The sequence below is a fragment of the Ictalurus furcatus genome, chromosome 10 (genome assembly GCF_023375685.1).
Source record: "Ictalurus furcatus strain D&B chromosome 10, Billie_1.0, whole genome shotgun sequence".
NCBI classification, from domain to species: domain Eukaryota; kingdom Metazoa; phylum Chordata; class Actinopteri; order Siluriformes; family Ictaluridae; genus Ictalurus; species Ictalurus furcatus.
In genome coordinates this window covers 5,756,553-5,771,726 of record NC_071264.1, presented here as the reverse complement: position 1 = coordinate 5,771,726, position 15,174 = coordinate 5,756,553, and the positions used below count along the sequence as shown (strand labels likewise).

The 15,174-nt window shown below is 42.1% G+C and overlaps 1 protein-coding gene across 1 annotated transcript; it reads left to right on the top strand.

Moving 5' to 3' along the window:
• Window positions 1–2,797: 2,797 nt before the first annotated feature.
• med16 (mediator complex subunit 16) lies at window positions 2,798–14,752 on the top strand. The gene is made up of 14 exons (XM_053635408.1): window positions 2,798–3,584; window positions 3,705–3,812; window positions 4,744–4,913; window positions 5,027–5,458; window positions 6,765–6,870; window positions 6,980–7,135; window positions 7,684–7,901; window positions 8,403–8,609; window positions 9,345–9,555; window positions 11,361–11,494; window positions 12,977–13,169; window positions 13,440–13,656; window positions 13,890–13,973; window positions 14,237–14,752. Exons 1-14 carry the CDS (start codon window positions 3,443–3,445, stop codon window positions 14,361–14,363), a joined length of 2,505 nt encoding a protein of 834 aa, XP_053491383.1. The 5' UTR covers window positions 2,798–3,442; the 3' UTR covers window positions 14,364–14,752.
• Window positions 14,753–15,174: the final 422 nt, after the last annotated feature.

The following is a 15,174-nucleotide window of genomic DNA, read 5'->3' as shown; positions in this document are numbered from 1 at the left end:
CAGTGATGTACATAAACACACTCATAAGTAAGGACTAAAACACTTGGGGATACGCTGCTGTAGGAAAATAATCAACGACGGAGTGGTGTAATGCCTTACCTCCTCGAAGCTGATTACTGTCCTATAGCAGTGTGTGTCTTATAGCCAACAATTTACAAACAAACATTTAACATTTTTTAACCCTTGTGCGTCAGTTAAAAAAAGTTTCACACAGGTCCATAGAGGACAAAAATGTCCATGTCCAAAAAAACTGTCATAGAAATATTATATATTCATATTTATTTCCACTTTCACTGACGTTGATTTATTTATTTATTTATTTTTAACCAGTATCAGTTCTGATTATATTTACCAAACATACAATTCATTTACTGAATTGTGGCCCTTTAAATGCTGGCTTGTTTACATAATGCCACAGATGTTGTTTTTTTTAATGAAAAAAAAAACCATGAGAATAGTTGTTATTATTTTCCATATACTAAATGCTAAGCAGATTTGTTTTCTTTGATTATTACAGTCTTTGATATGACAATGATTAACAATGTTAATTTTGATGCATACATATTTTTCCATGCAGTCAGATTTTAAAAATTAAAAAACATACCACACAGGTACATAAAGGACAAAAATGTCCATGTTAAAAAAAAAAAAAACTGTCATAGAAATATTATATATTTATATTTATTTCCACTTTCACTGACTTTGATTTATTTATTTATTTATTTATTTTTACCAGTATTAGTTCTGGTCGTAATTACCAAACATTAATTTACTGAATTGTAACCCTTTAAACGCTGGTTTCTTCACATAATGCAAAAATCTTCAAAGCTCAATAACCTTATTTGACTCGTATGCATGGGGTGGGATTTATGATTTCCACTACAATATAATTTCTTTCTTTCAAACTGTTCACACACACACACACACACACACACATAAACACACACAGAGACACACAGTTATAGCTGCATCATTTATTCAGTTGGTCTGCGGCGCTCCATAATACAGCAGAATCAGAAAAAAAGGAAAAACGTGGATTTTCCCCACAGGCTAAACCTGAGAAAATAAAACACATTTCAGAAATTAATTTTTAAATATTCAATGTTTTGAAACCTTGTCAAAAAAATAAAAGCCTATTAACACAGAATGCATGATTTTATGTGTAAACGTCACAGGGATTAAATATTGCAGTTTGAATGGGTTTCAATGGTGACATTTTTGTCCTTAAGGTCCTGAGTGTAAATATTTTGTGTAGCTAGTTTAAAATAGATTTATGAAAGCAAATGAGGGTGAAATATTAAAATTCCAATATAAATACACACCTTTTGCAAAATGTATGCTGTTTGCATTAACACAGACAAAATGATTTTTAAAAAAAAGCTAAAAGACAAAAATGTCCATAAGGTTAATTTATCGTTGAACGAATTCAAAATTATTTTATAGTTACATTAAATGTCGTGGAATGTCCACCAGACCAGTATTAGCAGCTATAAACACTACAGCCTGTGATATAATCACACTGATAGAGGCAGAATAAAACACTTTGGGATATGCTGTTAGAGGAAAATAATCAACACCGGAGTTGGGTGAAAGATGATTATTTTCCTACGAGTACATTTCTTGACGTGTTTTATTCCTCTTATACCACAGTGATTTACAAACAATCACGAACAATCAATCAATGTCATATTAGGGCACACGGTGGCTTTAGCACGTTCACCTCACACCTCCAAGGAAGGACACCTGGTGAAAAGGAGACAGGGTTATAGGCACCAAAGGCTCACTGATGTGCATGGTGAGTGAAGGCGTGCATGTCTGGTCCGATCCCACAAAAAAAAGTTTAATACTGGCTATGACAGAAAGGTGTCAAAATACAGTGCATCCCAGCTTGCTGTTTACGGGGCTGTGTAGCCGCAGACCGGTCAGAGTGCCCATGCTGACTCCTGTACACCGCCGAAAGCGCCTACAGTGAGCATCAAAATAAAAGAAGGTGGCCTGGTCTGATGAATCACGTTTTCTTTTACATCATGTGGACGGTCAGGTGCGTGTGTGTGTCGCTTACCTGTGGAAGACATGGCACCAGGATGCACTATGGGAAGAAGGCAAGCTGGCAGAGGCAGTGAGATGCTCTGGTCATCATGTTCTGCTGGGAAACCCTTGGGTCCTGGCATTCATGTGGATGTTACTTTGACACGTACCACCTACCTAAACACTGTTACAGACCAAGTACACCCCTTCATGTCAACACTATTCCCTAATGACAGTGGGCTCTTTCAGCAGGATAATGCACCCTGCCACACTGCAAAAAGTGATCAGGAACGGTTTGAGGAACGTGTCAAAGAGTCCAAGGTGTTGACTCGGGCTCCAAATTCCCCAGATCTCAATCCGATCGAGTGTCTGTGGGGTGCACTGGACAAACAAGTCTGATCCATGGAGTCTCCACCTCACAACTGACAGGACATAAAGGATCTGTTGCTAACGTCTTATGCCTCGATGGGTCAGAGCTGGGGGACCTACACAATATTAGGCAGGCAGTTTTAATGTTATGGCTGATCAGTGTATGTTAAATAACAATGTGTGTGTTAAAAAAAAAAATAAAAATCTGTCTATTGTTAAACCGATTATATGGTGTGTCTGCCACATAGGTCCCTGTGAATGAGCTGTTACAGTGGGAACAGTAACAAACAAATAAGAACCTGTGATTTGCATAACAGCCAGAAATATTGTCAGAGCTGCTGTTATAGAAAATTAACTTCTTCTGACCAATCAGATTCAAGAATTCAGCAGCGCTGTGGAATAATACAGAATAATGCCATCTTGGTCATGGATGTCTCATGGGTCCTGGGATTTTAGTATTTTAGTGATTTCCCTTCTCTAACACACCTACTTTAACTCAGGAAGGAACCTAAGGCGGTTTATTCAATGAACTTTACTGCATTTTTGTGGATTTTTATTTAAACTGATTAAACTGTCATTACACTCCGGTCCAGAGGTGGCGCTAACTGTAACTCTCGTCTTCCCAGCGCGAGGTGAAGGCTTCGTGTATACTAGCGTACTAAGTAGTTAAATTTACGTCATTAGCGTTGGTTTGCCGTTTTAACGTACGGTTTAGTGCTACAGTGTGCGATTTTTGCACGTAGTTTCAGACGTGAATTACACGTTCGTTCACAGTTTGAGAGAAGTGGGGAAATTATAACGCTTTAAAATGTTATTTGTCGATATATTATTAATCAGAAACATGTAACTTAGGTTGTCAATTGGGAGACCGCCATTTGTTTCTCCTTTGTTTTGTACACTTTTTGTTTTGAAGAACTAGCTAGCTAGCTAAAGGGATAGTGGATAGGTAGATATTCAGGCGTAAATTGAATGGGTTTGTTAAATTAATTCAAGATTTTTTAATTTTTTTTTTCTTTACAAACTCCTGGGAAGCGTCCATGTTTTAATGATGGATGTTGTGTACGTGTGCGAGTGGGAGAAGAGGAGCAAAAGTAATCACTGTCCGTCAGTCCCGCTGGTGTGTGCGTGGTCATGCAGGAACCTCATCGCCTTCACCACCGACCTGAAAAATGAAGATGAGGACAAAGGTCTGATAAACCGACACGAACACAGGGTTTCTCTGCTCATGTACTTTCCTAAACACTCAATCAAGTGAAGAGGTTTAAACAACAATAAAAAGTGTCCATCCTGTGCTCCTTTTGGTTTAGATCTCAGTCATATGATCCACATCATCGATTCTGAGCATCCCTGGGATGTCTACTCCATCAGCTCTGGTCATACAGAAGTTATCTCATGCCTTGAATGGGACCAATCAGGTGAGTAAACTTCAGTGCATTAGACTGAGTTGTAAAGCAACAGGCAACATCTGTGTCTCATCTAACACAGCTGTAATGATGCACTCTAGCTGTGACTGTCACCCGTGCTGGAAGTTTGATCTGCATATATGTGACATGTGCTATCTATCTATTATCGTAATAATAATAATAATAATAACAGCTGCAGTTAAAGCAATCCTGAAAGTCTGGGGTGCTGCAGTACACCCACTTCCTGTGTCCTTTCCTGTCAGCATGTCATTCAAGCTATGCTTTGGAGCGTAGAAATTCATCACGGAGAGACATGTTTTGGAAAACGTGTTACTCAGACTTGTCGTACACTTCAGAAGTCACCGTATTGCGTTGCAGGACTGGCATGAGACAGTCTTCGAGGATCTTCTAATCTTACTCGCTCGCAACACACTTGAACATAACCGATAGTCTGGATCAGCAAGGATTTCATCGGCTTTCTCTTGTACAGTGCGTCACGTAATAGACTCGTAACGCGCCTGCTATTGCACTGTTTAGTTATCGTCACATTCTGGCAGCTGTCGGAGGAAAAGCGGTCTCCGTGTTGGTCCAGGCTCTGTACATGGGAGAGAAAAATATGTATGTGGATCTAAGCAACCAGAGCAAAACCATCTCTCCACTTTACAGGGAAACCGATTGATCGGTTTTGCAGAAATCCACACTCGGTACGTTTACATGGACAACGATATTCAGATATTTACCCGATTAAGAAACTATCATGTGAACAGCGCTTATTGATGACCTTAATCCGACTAACTTGTGCCACAATCACGGACTTTATGTTTAACAAGCTGCATAAACTAAGTATTATCAACGTGTCTGCAAAATCAGTTTCCAGAAAGGTACAGCTAACCACTGCATGTGACTTTTTTGTGTGTGTGTGTGTGTGTGTGTGTGTGAATAGGATCCAGACTGCTCTCTGCAGATGGGGATGGACAGATCAAGTGCTGGGCAATGACCGAGCACTTGGTGAACAGCTGGGAAAGTACACAGTGCAGCTCGGTTGAGGGAGAGCCTATTGTCGCACTGTCATGGCTGCACAATGGAGTGAAGCTTGCTTTGCATGTAGAGAAGGCAAGGAGAAAATTATAGCGCTCTCTTATTTTCCCCACTGCTATTATTTGACACTTCGGTCCGACAAGTAGAAAACCTGTGTCTTTCATTTTCCTTTCGAACTCCTCCCACAGTCCGGGTCCACCAACTTCGGCGAGAAGTTTTCACGGGTGAAGTTCTCTCCATCGCTTACTCTTTTCGGAGGGAAACCTATGGAGGGCTGGCTGGCGGTGACGGTGAGCGGTTTAGTGAGCGTGTCTCTGCTGAAGCCGAACGGCGCGCTGCTTTCGGCCAGCGAGAGTCTGAGCCGCCTGCGTGGCCGCGTGGCCCTGGCCGACATTGCGTTCACGGGCGGCGGCAACATCGTGGTGGCCACGACGGACGGCAGCAGCTCCTCGCCCGTGCAGTTCTACAAGGTGTGCGTGAGCGTGGTGAGCGAGAAGTGCCGCATCGACACCGAGCTGCTGCCCTCGCTCTTCATGCGCTGCACCACCGACCCGGTGCGCCGCAACAAGTACCCTGCCGTCACGCACCTCAAGTTCCTCACAAGGGAGAACTCTGAGCAGGTGAGAACGTGATTGCTTAAAGCGTTCTTCTAATGGAAAACCTAAGCTCAGTTGTTTAAATTCTGTCTGTTTAGAACACAGATTCCAGCTACAACTGCTGCATTAACATTACATTTGCACATGTGCAACTGATGCAGTAAGTAGAGCATAGGTTGAAAAATGCTGGATTCCTTTAACACAACATGGGAAATAGTGGTAGCTTAATGGTTCATTTTCGATGCGAGTCTGTTTATAGTTGTGAGATTAATTCCCAAGATGGCGCACCACTATTTTGTCTTTTATTCCTCAAATGTTCATGGATTTTTTTAAATCTTCTAGACCAGTGGTTCTCAACCAGGGGAGAGATTGGAAAAGGGGCGCAAATAGTTTTCAAGGAAAAAAAAAAAACACAGACAGGGCATCATTTGGGTCCGCGGTGTATTTTATTGCTTTTTAAATAGACTGTGTATAAATGGAAAACCCCGTGTTCCCTCTCCCTCCTCTGTATTTTCTTTTTGCTGGGGAGAGGCGGAGCTTAGCCTGCCTTTTATCTGGCCGTCAGTGCAGTACCAGTGTTGACGACTTAGCGACTTTTCAGACCCCTTAAGTGACTTTTTTGCACACAAAAAAAAGCACCTATCGAGAAATCTAGAGACTCTTTGGACAAACCTTACGACTTTCCAAATGTCAGCAGTACTGTCCTGTAAGCGCGAGGTCTTGCTTTCCCGCTGCACTCTCACCTCTCTCTGCGTCTGCTCTGCTCTGTTCAGTGAGGGTCCGAGAACCGGGAGATTTAACACTGTCCCGGATAACGAGACGCGCCCTTCCTCCCAATTTCCATCGTTCGTATGCGAATGTTTTTAGAACGCGGGACGAATGTAATGCGACATGTTTTACATGTAGAATAGTCCACGTTATTACAGCCTAGTTCTCTTGTACAAAGTAGTTATAGTGTTCAGAAACATTTTATATCATTATAGATCATATTCGGGGGGGGGGTGCAACATGATCGGGAAGGCTTGAGGGGGCCTTAGTTACAAAAGGTTGAGAGCCTCTGTTCTAGACAATGTGAAAGAAGCCAGAAATAACAATGCGAAGTGCAATAAATAACACAAGAATGCAGCAGGTCATGAGTAGTAACGTCTCAACTAAAGGTGAGTTGGATGTCTCGGGGATAAACCTATTAATGAAGACAGGCTGCTAGAGAACGTCATCAATAAACTGTAATAAATGAACATCCAGATGTTCATTTATTAGATAGCAGGCTGTATAGGATGATAAACTGTGCCCTTGTCTGTGTTATTAATCCTGCTGGTGTTTTCTGAAGGTGTTGCTATGTGCATCTAGTCAGATGGGTAGCATCGTAGAGTGCTGGTCCTTACGGAAAGAGGGGCTCCCGGTCAATAATATATTTCAGCACCGCTCACCCGTCGGTAAGCCTGAAGCATTTGGTCTACGATTGATCCGTGATTTTTGTGGTGTGGTGCCGCCGAATCCGAATGAATCGTCCGACGTGGTGTGTTTTTGTTTTTTCATCTGCAGTGGGAGAAAAGCAGCCGATGATTCTGAAGTGGCGAATCCTTTCGGCCACAAATGACCTGGACCGCGTTTCCGCAGTGGCGCTGCCTAAACTGCCCATCTCGATTTCCAACACCGACCTTAAAGTTGCCTCGGACACAAAGTTTTGCCCAGGCCTTGGTAAAGGTTTTATTTTCTCAGTGCTCACGTCAGAGAAAGATTAACGTTTACTTTGGGATCGTTCGTTAGCAGTCATTGACCCATTTGACTCGTTCCATTCCTTATGGTTTTATAGAAATAAACTCGATAGCAGCAGCTTCATTTGAAATGCTTTAGCTTTGCGTTGGCGAGTAATCGAACTTTGAAAAGGCGTAAATGTCCAGTGTTCTCTCCAACAGGATCTGCTTGTGCGTTATCTAATGACTTCACCATAGAAAGCACTACGGTAGAATCAACGCTTTATTAATCCTACAGACATGTTCTCCATTTCTGATGAGATTTCACATTTGTAGAGAAATTCAAGTTACACCCAATAGTGAATTACTCATATGATGTCTATTTTAAGTAATATTAGACGCCTGGTAATAAAGGTCCTGAATAAAGCTCAAAAGGAGCTTAGGATTCCAAAGGTTCAGGTTTTTCTACAGAATTGGTTTAGAGAATTTGCCTATCCATAACGTGAACATGATGATGATGATGATGCCTTGTGTGATCTCTGTCTTGATTAGGCCTGGCTTTGGCCTTCCATGATGGCACTATTCAGATACTGCACCGTCTGTCCCTCCAAACCATGGGCGTGTTTCCCGGGACTACTGGCACTTCTCAGCGCGTGGGGGACGAGCCGACGATTAAACGCCAGAGAACCGGAGGTCCCATCGTACACTTCAAAGCCCTGCAGTTCTCCTGGACTTCTCTGGCTCTGGTTGGCGTGGATAACCACGGGAAGGTACGCAAAGCCAAGCTTGGTTGTGGCCGGAGAGAAGCAGGATAGATTGCGCTTACATCATCACTGATGGTGGATAAATAAATATCTTGTAGTTTAGAAGTATGGGAAGCGGCGATGCTTTTATTTGACCCTAATTAAGAAGTATCTTTTCATATTTAAGTTTGAAACGTCTCGAACTGTCGTTTTATCCACATCCGTGGTTAATGTGAAACGTGCTATAGAAGCAAAACTGAATTACAGGAGGCATTTCTACATAGTAACATTATGTTACTACCAACTGTGACGAGTCTGCACCCTCAGATGAGTTCCCCTGATAGGATACATGTTTTAGAAAGTCAGCTTAGACTTTCATATGCAGTTCATAGACCGAATTAAACAACTTGTAGGTGCAAAAGTTCTGTGGGTTTTTTTTTTGTTGTTTAATGAAAAGCCTGCTTGCTTAATTTTGTGACCTGGAGAATTTGCAGTGTTCTGTGCCCTCTGTCCTGCTGGTGTTCTTAGCTGCACATGATCCGCATGTCCCCCTCCATGGGCCAGATGTTGGACATGAACATTCTTCTGCGCCATCTACTGTTCCTGCTGGAGTACTGCATGGTGACAGGCTACGACTGGTGGGATGTGCTGCTGCATGTGCAACATAGCATGGTGCATAACCTGGTAGAGAAACTCCATGAAGAGTACATGAGACAGAACCAGGCATTACAGCAGGTACATCTGAATGGGGTTTTCATTTTTTCTGATTTCTATGGTATAACAGTGGTTAAAGGCTCTGGGTTACTGATCAGAGGGTCAGGAGTTCAAGCCCCAGCACTGCCAAGCTACCACTGTTGGGCCCTTGAGCAAGGCCCTGAACCCTCAACTGCTCGGTTTTATAAATGAGATAAATGTAAGTCGCTCTGGATAAGGACGTCTGCCAAATGCCGTAAATGTTAAATATTGTATTAATAGCACTATTTCCTATAAATGTTATTATGGAGGCATATCATTTTCTCATACAGTACAACAATTCTTTAAAAATTTTACTCGATTGCACGTGAAGTGGATTTTGATGAGAACAAAGGCGTGTGATGCGTTATTCTCATTTCGAAGTTGATTTTTCTTGCAAGTATTAAGTCCAGCGCCAGTGTCTGATAGTTTGTCGTAACCACAGTATTTCACTCTGAACTTCACGTAAAGAGTCAAAACCAATGGAATGAATTTCTGAACCAATATGAAAAATATAATTCTGGTTTGGGGTTTGTTTTTCTCGCACATAAGCGACAGCAGCTTAATCAGAGATATTGTTTATCGTTTTAAGACCCGGTTTGTTTTTACTTAAAGTGAGCTGTAAGGGTTGCAGAGGAGTGCTCGGTCACAATTCTGGAATAGACTGTAATAGACTTGAATTATTCAGGCTTGTGGGTAGTTTGTGATTTCTTTTCCTGATTTAAATGGGTTTCGCAGGTGCTGTCTACCCGGATCGTAGCCGTAAAGGCCTCTCTGTGCAAGCTGTCTTTAGCCACAGCTGCCCGGGCATGTGACTTCTACGCCAAGCTGCTCCTCATTGCCATCAGCTCCACGCTTAAATCTCTTCTGAGGCCCCACGTTCTCAACACACCCGACAAGAGCCCAGGAGACCGGCTGGCAGAGATCTGCACCAAGAATACAGACACTGGTACACGTCGTCTATTGGAATCGTGTAATGCACACCTACAGTGCATCCGGAAAGTATTCACAGCGCTTCAATTTTTGCACGTTTTGTTACGTTACAGCCTTATTCCAAAATGGATTAAATTCATTATTTTCCTCAATTTTTTGCAAATTTATTACAAATAAAAAATAAAAAACGCACATGTACATCAGTATTCACAGCCTTTGCCATGACACTCAAAATTGAGCTCAGGTGCATCCTGTTTCCACTGATCATCCTTGAGATGTTTCTACAACTTGACTGGAGTCCACCTGTGGTAAAATCAGTTGATTGGACATGATTTGGAAAGGCACACACCTGTCTATATAAAGTCCCACAGTTAACAATGCATGTCAGAGCACAAACCAAGCCATGAAGTCCAAGGAATTGTCTGGAGACCTCTGAGACAGGATTGTATGGAGGCACAGATCTGGGGAAGGGTACAGAAACATTTCTGCAGCATTGAAGGTCCCAGTGAGCACAGTGGCCTCCATCATCCGTAAATAGAAGAAGTTTGGAACCAGCAGGACTCTTCCTAGAGCTGGCCGCCCGGCCAAACTGAGCGATCGGGGGAGAAGGACCTTAGTCAGGGAGGTGACCAAAAACCCGATGGTCACTCTGACAGAGCTCCAGCGTGTCTCTGTGGAGAGAGGAGAACCTTCCAGAAGAACAAGCATCTCTGCAGAACTCCACCAATCAGGCCTGAATGGTAGAGTGGCCAGACGGAAGCCACTCCTCAGTAAAAGGCACATGACAGCCCGTCTGGAGTTTGCCTAAAGGCACCTGAAGGACTCTCAGACCATGAGAAACAAAATTCTCTGGTCTGATGAAACAAAGATTGAACTCTTTGGCCTGAATGGCAAGCGTCATGTCTGGAGGAAACCAGGCACCACTCGTCACCTTGCCAATACCATCCCTACAGTGAAGAATGGTGGTGGCTGCATCATGCTGTGGGGATGTTTTTCAGCGGCAGGAACTGGGAGATTAGTCAGGATCGAGGGAAAGATGAATGCAGCAATGTACAGAGACATCCTTGATGAAAACCTGCTCCAGAGCACTCTGGACCTCAGACTGGGGCGAAGGTTCATCCTCCAACAGGACAACGACCCTAAGCACACAGCCAAGATACCGAAGGAGTGGCTACAGGACAACTCTGTGAATGTCCTTGAGTGGCCCAGCCAGAGCTCAGACTTGAACCCGATCGAACATCTCTGGAGAGATCTGAAAATGGCTGTGCACCGACACTCCCCATCCAACCTGATGGAGCTTGAGAGGTCCTGCAAAGAAGAATGGGAGAAACCGCCAAAGGAGCTTCAACAAAGTATTGAGCAAAGGCTGTGAATACTTATGTACATGTGCTTTTTTTTTGTTGTTTTTTTATTTTTAATAAATTTGCAAAGATTTCCAACAAACTTCTTTCATGTTGTCATTATGGGGTATTGTGTGTAGAATTCTGAGGAAAATAATGAATTTAATCCATTTTGGAATAAGGCTGTAACATAACAAAATGTGGAAAAATCAGTGAAGTGCTGTGAATACTTTCCGGATGTACTGTAGGTGTGGATTATCCCTTACTAAACAAACAAAGTATTTCGACCTACTTGGGAACGATTGTCCCAGCTGTAGATAGACTTGGTCAATCGGTAAAGTAATGTATGCAAAATATATAATAGATACTAGGGATTTACTTGCTACTTCCTTTTTAAAGTTTTTTTTGTTGTTGTTGTTTGTATACAGCCAGACATGTGACTCATTAACTTGGACAACTCGCATTTCTTTATTTTGACCAGATATCGACAAGGTGATGATCAACCTGAAGACGGAGGAGTTTGTTCTGGATGGGCCTCCACTCCAGTCTCTGCAACAGCTCATTCAGTGGGTGGGAGACTTCGTGCTGTATCTGCTGGCCAACCTGCCAAACCAGGTCAGTGTAGGAAGAGTACATTACTTACTTCTGCCACGTCACTGTTCCAGGGCCTGGGGGTTTGAGTCTGAGCTCCCGTTACTGTTTGTCTGGAATTTCATGTTTTCCGTATGGGTTTCCTTCAGATACGCCGCTTACCTCACACCTCCCAAAAACATGCTACTAAGTAAAGAATAGTGAAAAGATCACGTTTGTAGAATTGTGCAGTGTAGTTAATATAAACGACACTTGCCCCAAGGTTATACTATTCAAACGCTTCTTAACACCTTGTTCACTTTCTTTCACTGGAAAGTAAGTCAGTTGTGACAGATTGAGGTTGGAGCACATATAGAACTATCAATAATGGCTAGAGGGCACATATTTCACACATCTTCTTAGTCTACTTTCATCTACATGACTGTGCAGAGAAAACTGGAAATGTCATGCAGAACAAAGTAAACTGTGAAGATGTTTGAAGCAGGGTTTTTTTTTTTTTTTTAATCCACTAGGTAGCTCCCTACAGGGACACGAAGTTGAGCGAGCGAGGTCTTTAAACGCACCTCGCATCAAATATACTACAGGAGTGAGTGACAGGATGCGTCAAGCAGCTTGTGGCCCATTCATGAAGGGAAAGAACAGAACGGAGGGATTGCCGGGATGCCAAAAGTCATAAGTCTTTCTCTTTCTTAGTCTCTCAGCCAGAAGTGCAAAAACGGTTTCATGTTCTTGTACGTGGCTGAAGTAGAAAAGTTGGTGTCTTGGTAAAATAAAGATAAGGAATGATACCTGAAGAAACCGCAGCCACTTAGACCCAAATAATATAAATCCCAATCCACCTACGTATAATAAATAAATGTGCAGTAGATTTTACAGTTTGTGACATCGCTTTAGACAGAGTCTGTTTTTGAGGTCGACTGATCATCGGTCTCAGGAGCGGCTGAGAAGCTGACTTTATAGTGTACGGTACGAGAGCGGCCTCTAGAGGTGAAATAAAAACTATCACTGACCAAATTTGTTGTGTTTATTGGGTGTTGTTTTTGATGTCTATTTTTATTTGTTAATAAAGCAGATAAGTTGTTTTTGATCCAGTTTGGATGTGTATCTTTTAATATTTATTAATAGTTAATATAGATTATATTTTTATATATATATTTATTAAATGAAAAAAAAAAGTACAATACATTCTCATGGTACCGTCAGTACTGTTTTTTTTGTAATAAAGTTCAGTGATATTTTACTTTGTGTTTTTGTTTTCATTCAGTATCAATTTTAAAAACTATCAGTTGATTAATCGGTTATCGGCAGGTACCGCCCCACTCGGTTATCGGTAAAATCCACTATCGGTCTATCGATTTTGTTATGATTGCCTGGAATGCTTCATGGTGTGAGCCAAATGCTTAACTAACAATATTTAATGTAATCTTTTAACAGGTAATGTGAATTTTATCTTGAGACCGTTTATGAGACTGAACCACAATCCGTCTCTCTTCCTCTCTGTAACAGGGCTCTACAGTGCGCCCAGGCTTTGGTTTCCTGCGTGACGGACCCTCTCTGGGCATGCTGAGGGAGATGATGGTGATGATCCGCATCTGGGGCCTGCTGAAGCCCGGCTGCCTTCCCATCTACACAGCCACCTCAGACAACCAGGACAGCATGTCTCTGCTCTTCCGCCTCCTCACCAAGCTCTGGCTCTGCTGTGAGTCTGCCTTAAAAACACCATCTGTTGAAGTAGTGTGTTTTTTTTTTTTTTTTTTTTTAAAGCGCTGATAAGTATTGTTCACCGAAAGCCAACATTCACTGTACCCCTAACATTTTATTTAACTTCTGTCATTCGAGTAACGTAGGCTCATTATTCTTGTTGTTATACTAAAGTAACCATAGAATGACTTAATAATAAGAATTGTCGATTGTTCGTCATTATGACTCTCGTAGCGATTTATTTTTCTGGTTTTATTCGCACCCACAGCGCGAGATGAAAGTCACCCTCAGGAGCCGGACGAGACGCTGCTGGACGAGTGCTGTTTGCTGCCCAGCCAGCTGCTTGTGCCCAGCATGGACTGGCTTCCCATCAACGATGGCGTCATCACCAAGATCCAGAGCAAGCACCATTTACGGCTGCAGTTTGGCAAGCCCTATACACTGCCCGGACTCAACCCCAACTCGCAGATAGAGCTTTTCTCCAGGTGAGCGTCCCTGAGGGTGCTTTCTCTTAAAATATTTTCAGAATTTAAATTCAGACACATGAATAAACTTAAGAAGCACATGTAATGGGCATTTAAGCAAGAAATCTTAGACCTGCTTGATGCAACATGTACACAGTATTTCTGTCTGAGCCACATCGCTTTCATGTGGTGTATAGTACTGATAAAGAAGCAGTGTTTACCATTATTTTCTAAGAATGCAAATATCTTCTCAGGAGTCCAGCATCTCAGAGAATGGACAATCTCCGCTGCTTACACATGGGGATCTGTCCCACGGAGGACAGCAAAGCCTGCACCAGGTACTTATATATATATATATATATATATATATATATATATATATATATATATATATATATAATGATATACAATGTATATTTTTAAAAAACATTTATTCAGAGCCCATTGCTTGTGTCAAGCAGCTGTAAGGGAAATTTTGCCCAATAGTTTAGGAACGACATGTTTCTGTAGACTTATTTTTGGCAGCCCATTCAAATTTTTATCGGTTATGATAGCTAATGTGATTTGAAATCGGTCTTCAACACCTATTTGTTTCTGTCAGGTGTGGCTGCGTTACGATGCTGCGCTCCCCGAACAAGACCAACGCTATGAAGCAGTGGGAGCAGCGGTGGATAAAGAACTGTCTGTGTGGAGGCCTGTGGAGGAAGATCCCTAACTCCGTGGCATGACAATAAGTTCCTCTGACAGTGGAGGTTGTTCTATGGTTCCTGGCCTGGTCCTAAATGCCCTGACTCACCATCTTTTAGAGCGTCCTGTTTCTGTCAGTACTGTCATTCACGTGTTAAGTTGGTCAGCATTACCATAGTGGTCCAAATGGAGAAGGATAAACACAGGCACCCGTGTTACAACATTCAGTAAAGAACTATTTTTATACACAAGTGAAACGCTTTTCTTCTACGTACAAATTATTTAAAGCGCTAATCAGGCGTACCGTAAAAGGATTGTCAGTCATTTGCAAAAGTTGAATTGTGTTGCGACTGTAAATATTAAGACACTTACTTTTCCATGTCATGTTTCTATTACTTTCTTTATACAATAAATTCCAAGGCAGAAGTGATGACAGTTTGGACTTTTATTAGTTTGTTTTTTGCTCTTAAAAATTGTAACATGGTGAGTCTTCATGGTACTGTATGTAAATGTTCGCATAATGCCACAAGGAGGCGCATGTGCACACTCATTCATCCATATCCTAGCCAATCCACTTGCTATGGGCGTGTTTTAGGGAGTTGGGTGAAAACCGGAGATCCTGGAGGAAACCCACATGCACAGAAACTCCAAACGTGCAGTAACCCAAACTCAAGATCAAACTGGAGACCCCTGAGCTGTAAGACGTCACCCATTCCCATTTCATTCATCCCGTACCATTAAACTTCTCACATTCTGAGTGATAGTACCTTGGTATTGACTTGACTAAGTCATATTCAGTCTTTTATTCTTCCATCTTTGGTATCGTACAACCATGTTAAAGAAATCTACCAG

Coding starts and splice junctions, on each gene's coding strand:
- med16 (XM_053635408.1), top strand. CDS start 3,443: ATGATGGATGTTGTGTACGTGTGCGAGTGGGAGAAGAGGAGCAAAAGT. Junction 4,914..5,026: donor TTGCTTTGCATGTAGAGAAG/GCAAGGAGAAAA, acceptor CTCCTCCCACAG/TCCGGGTCCACCAACTTCGG. Junction 6,871..6,979: donor TCAGCACCGCTCACCCGTCG/GTAAGCCTGAAG, acceptor TTTCATCTGCAG/TGGGAGAAAAGCAGCCGATG.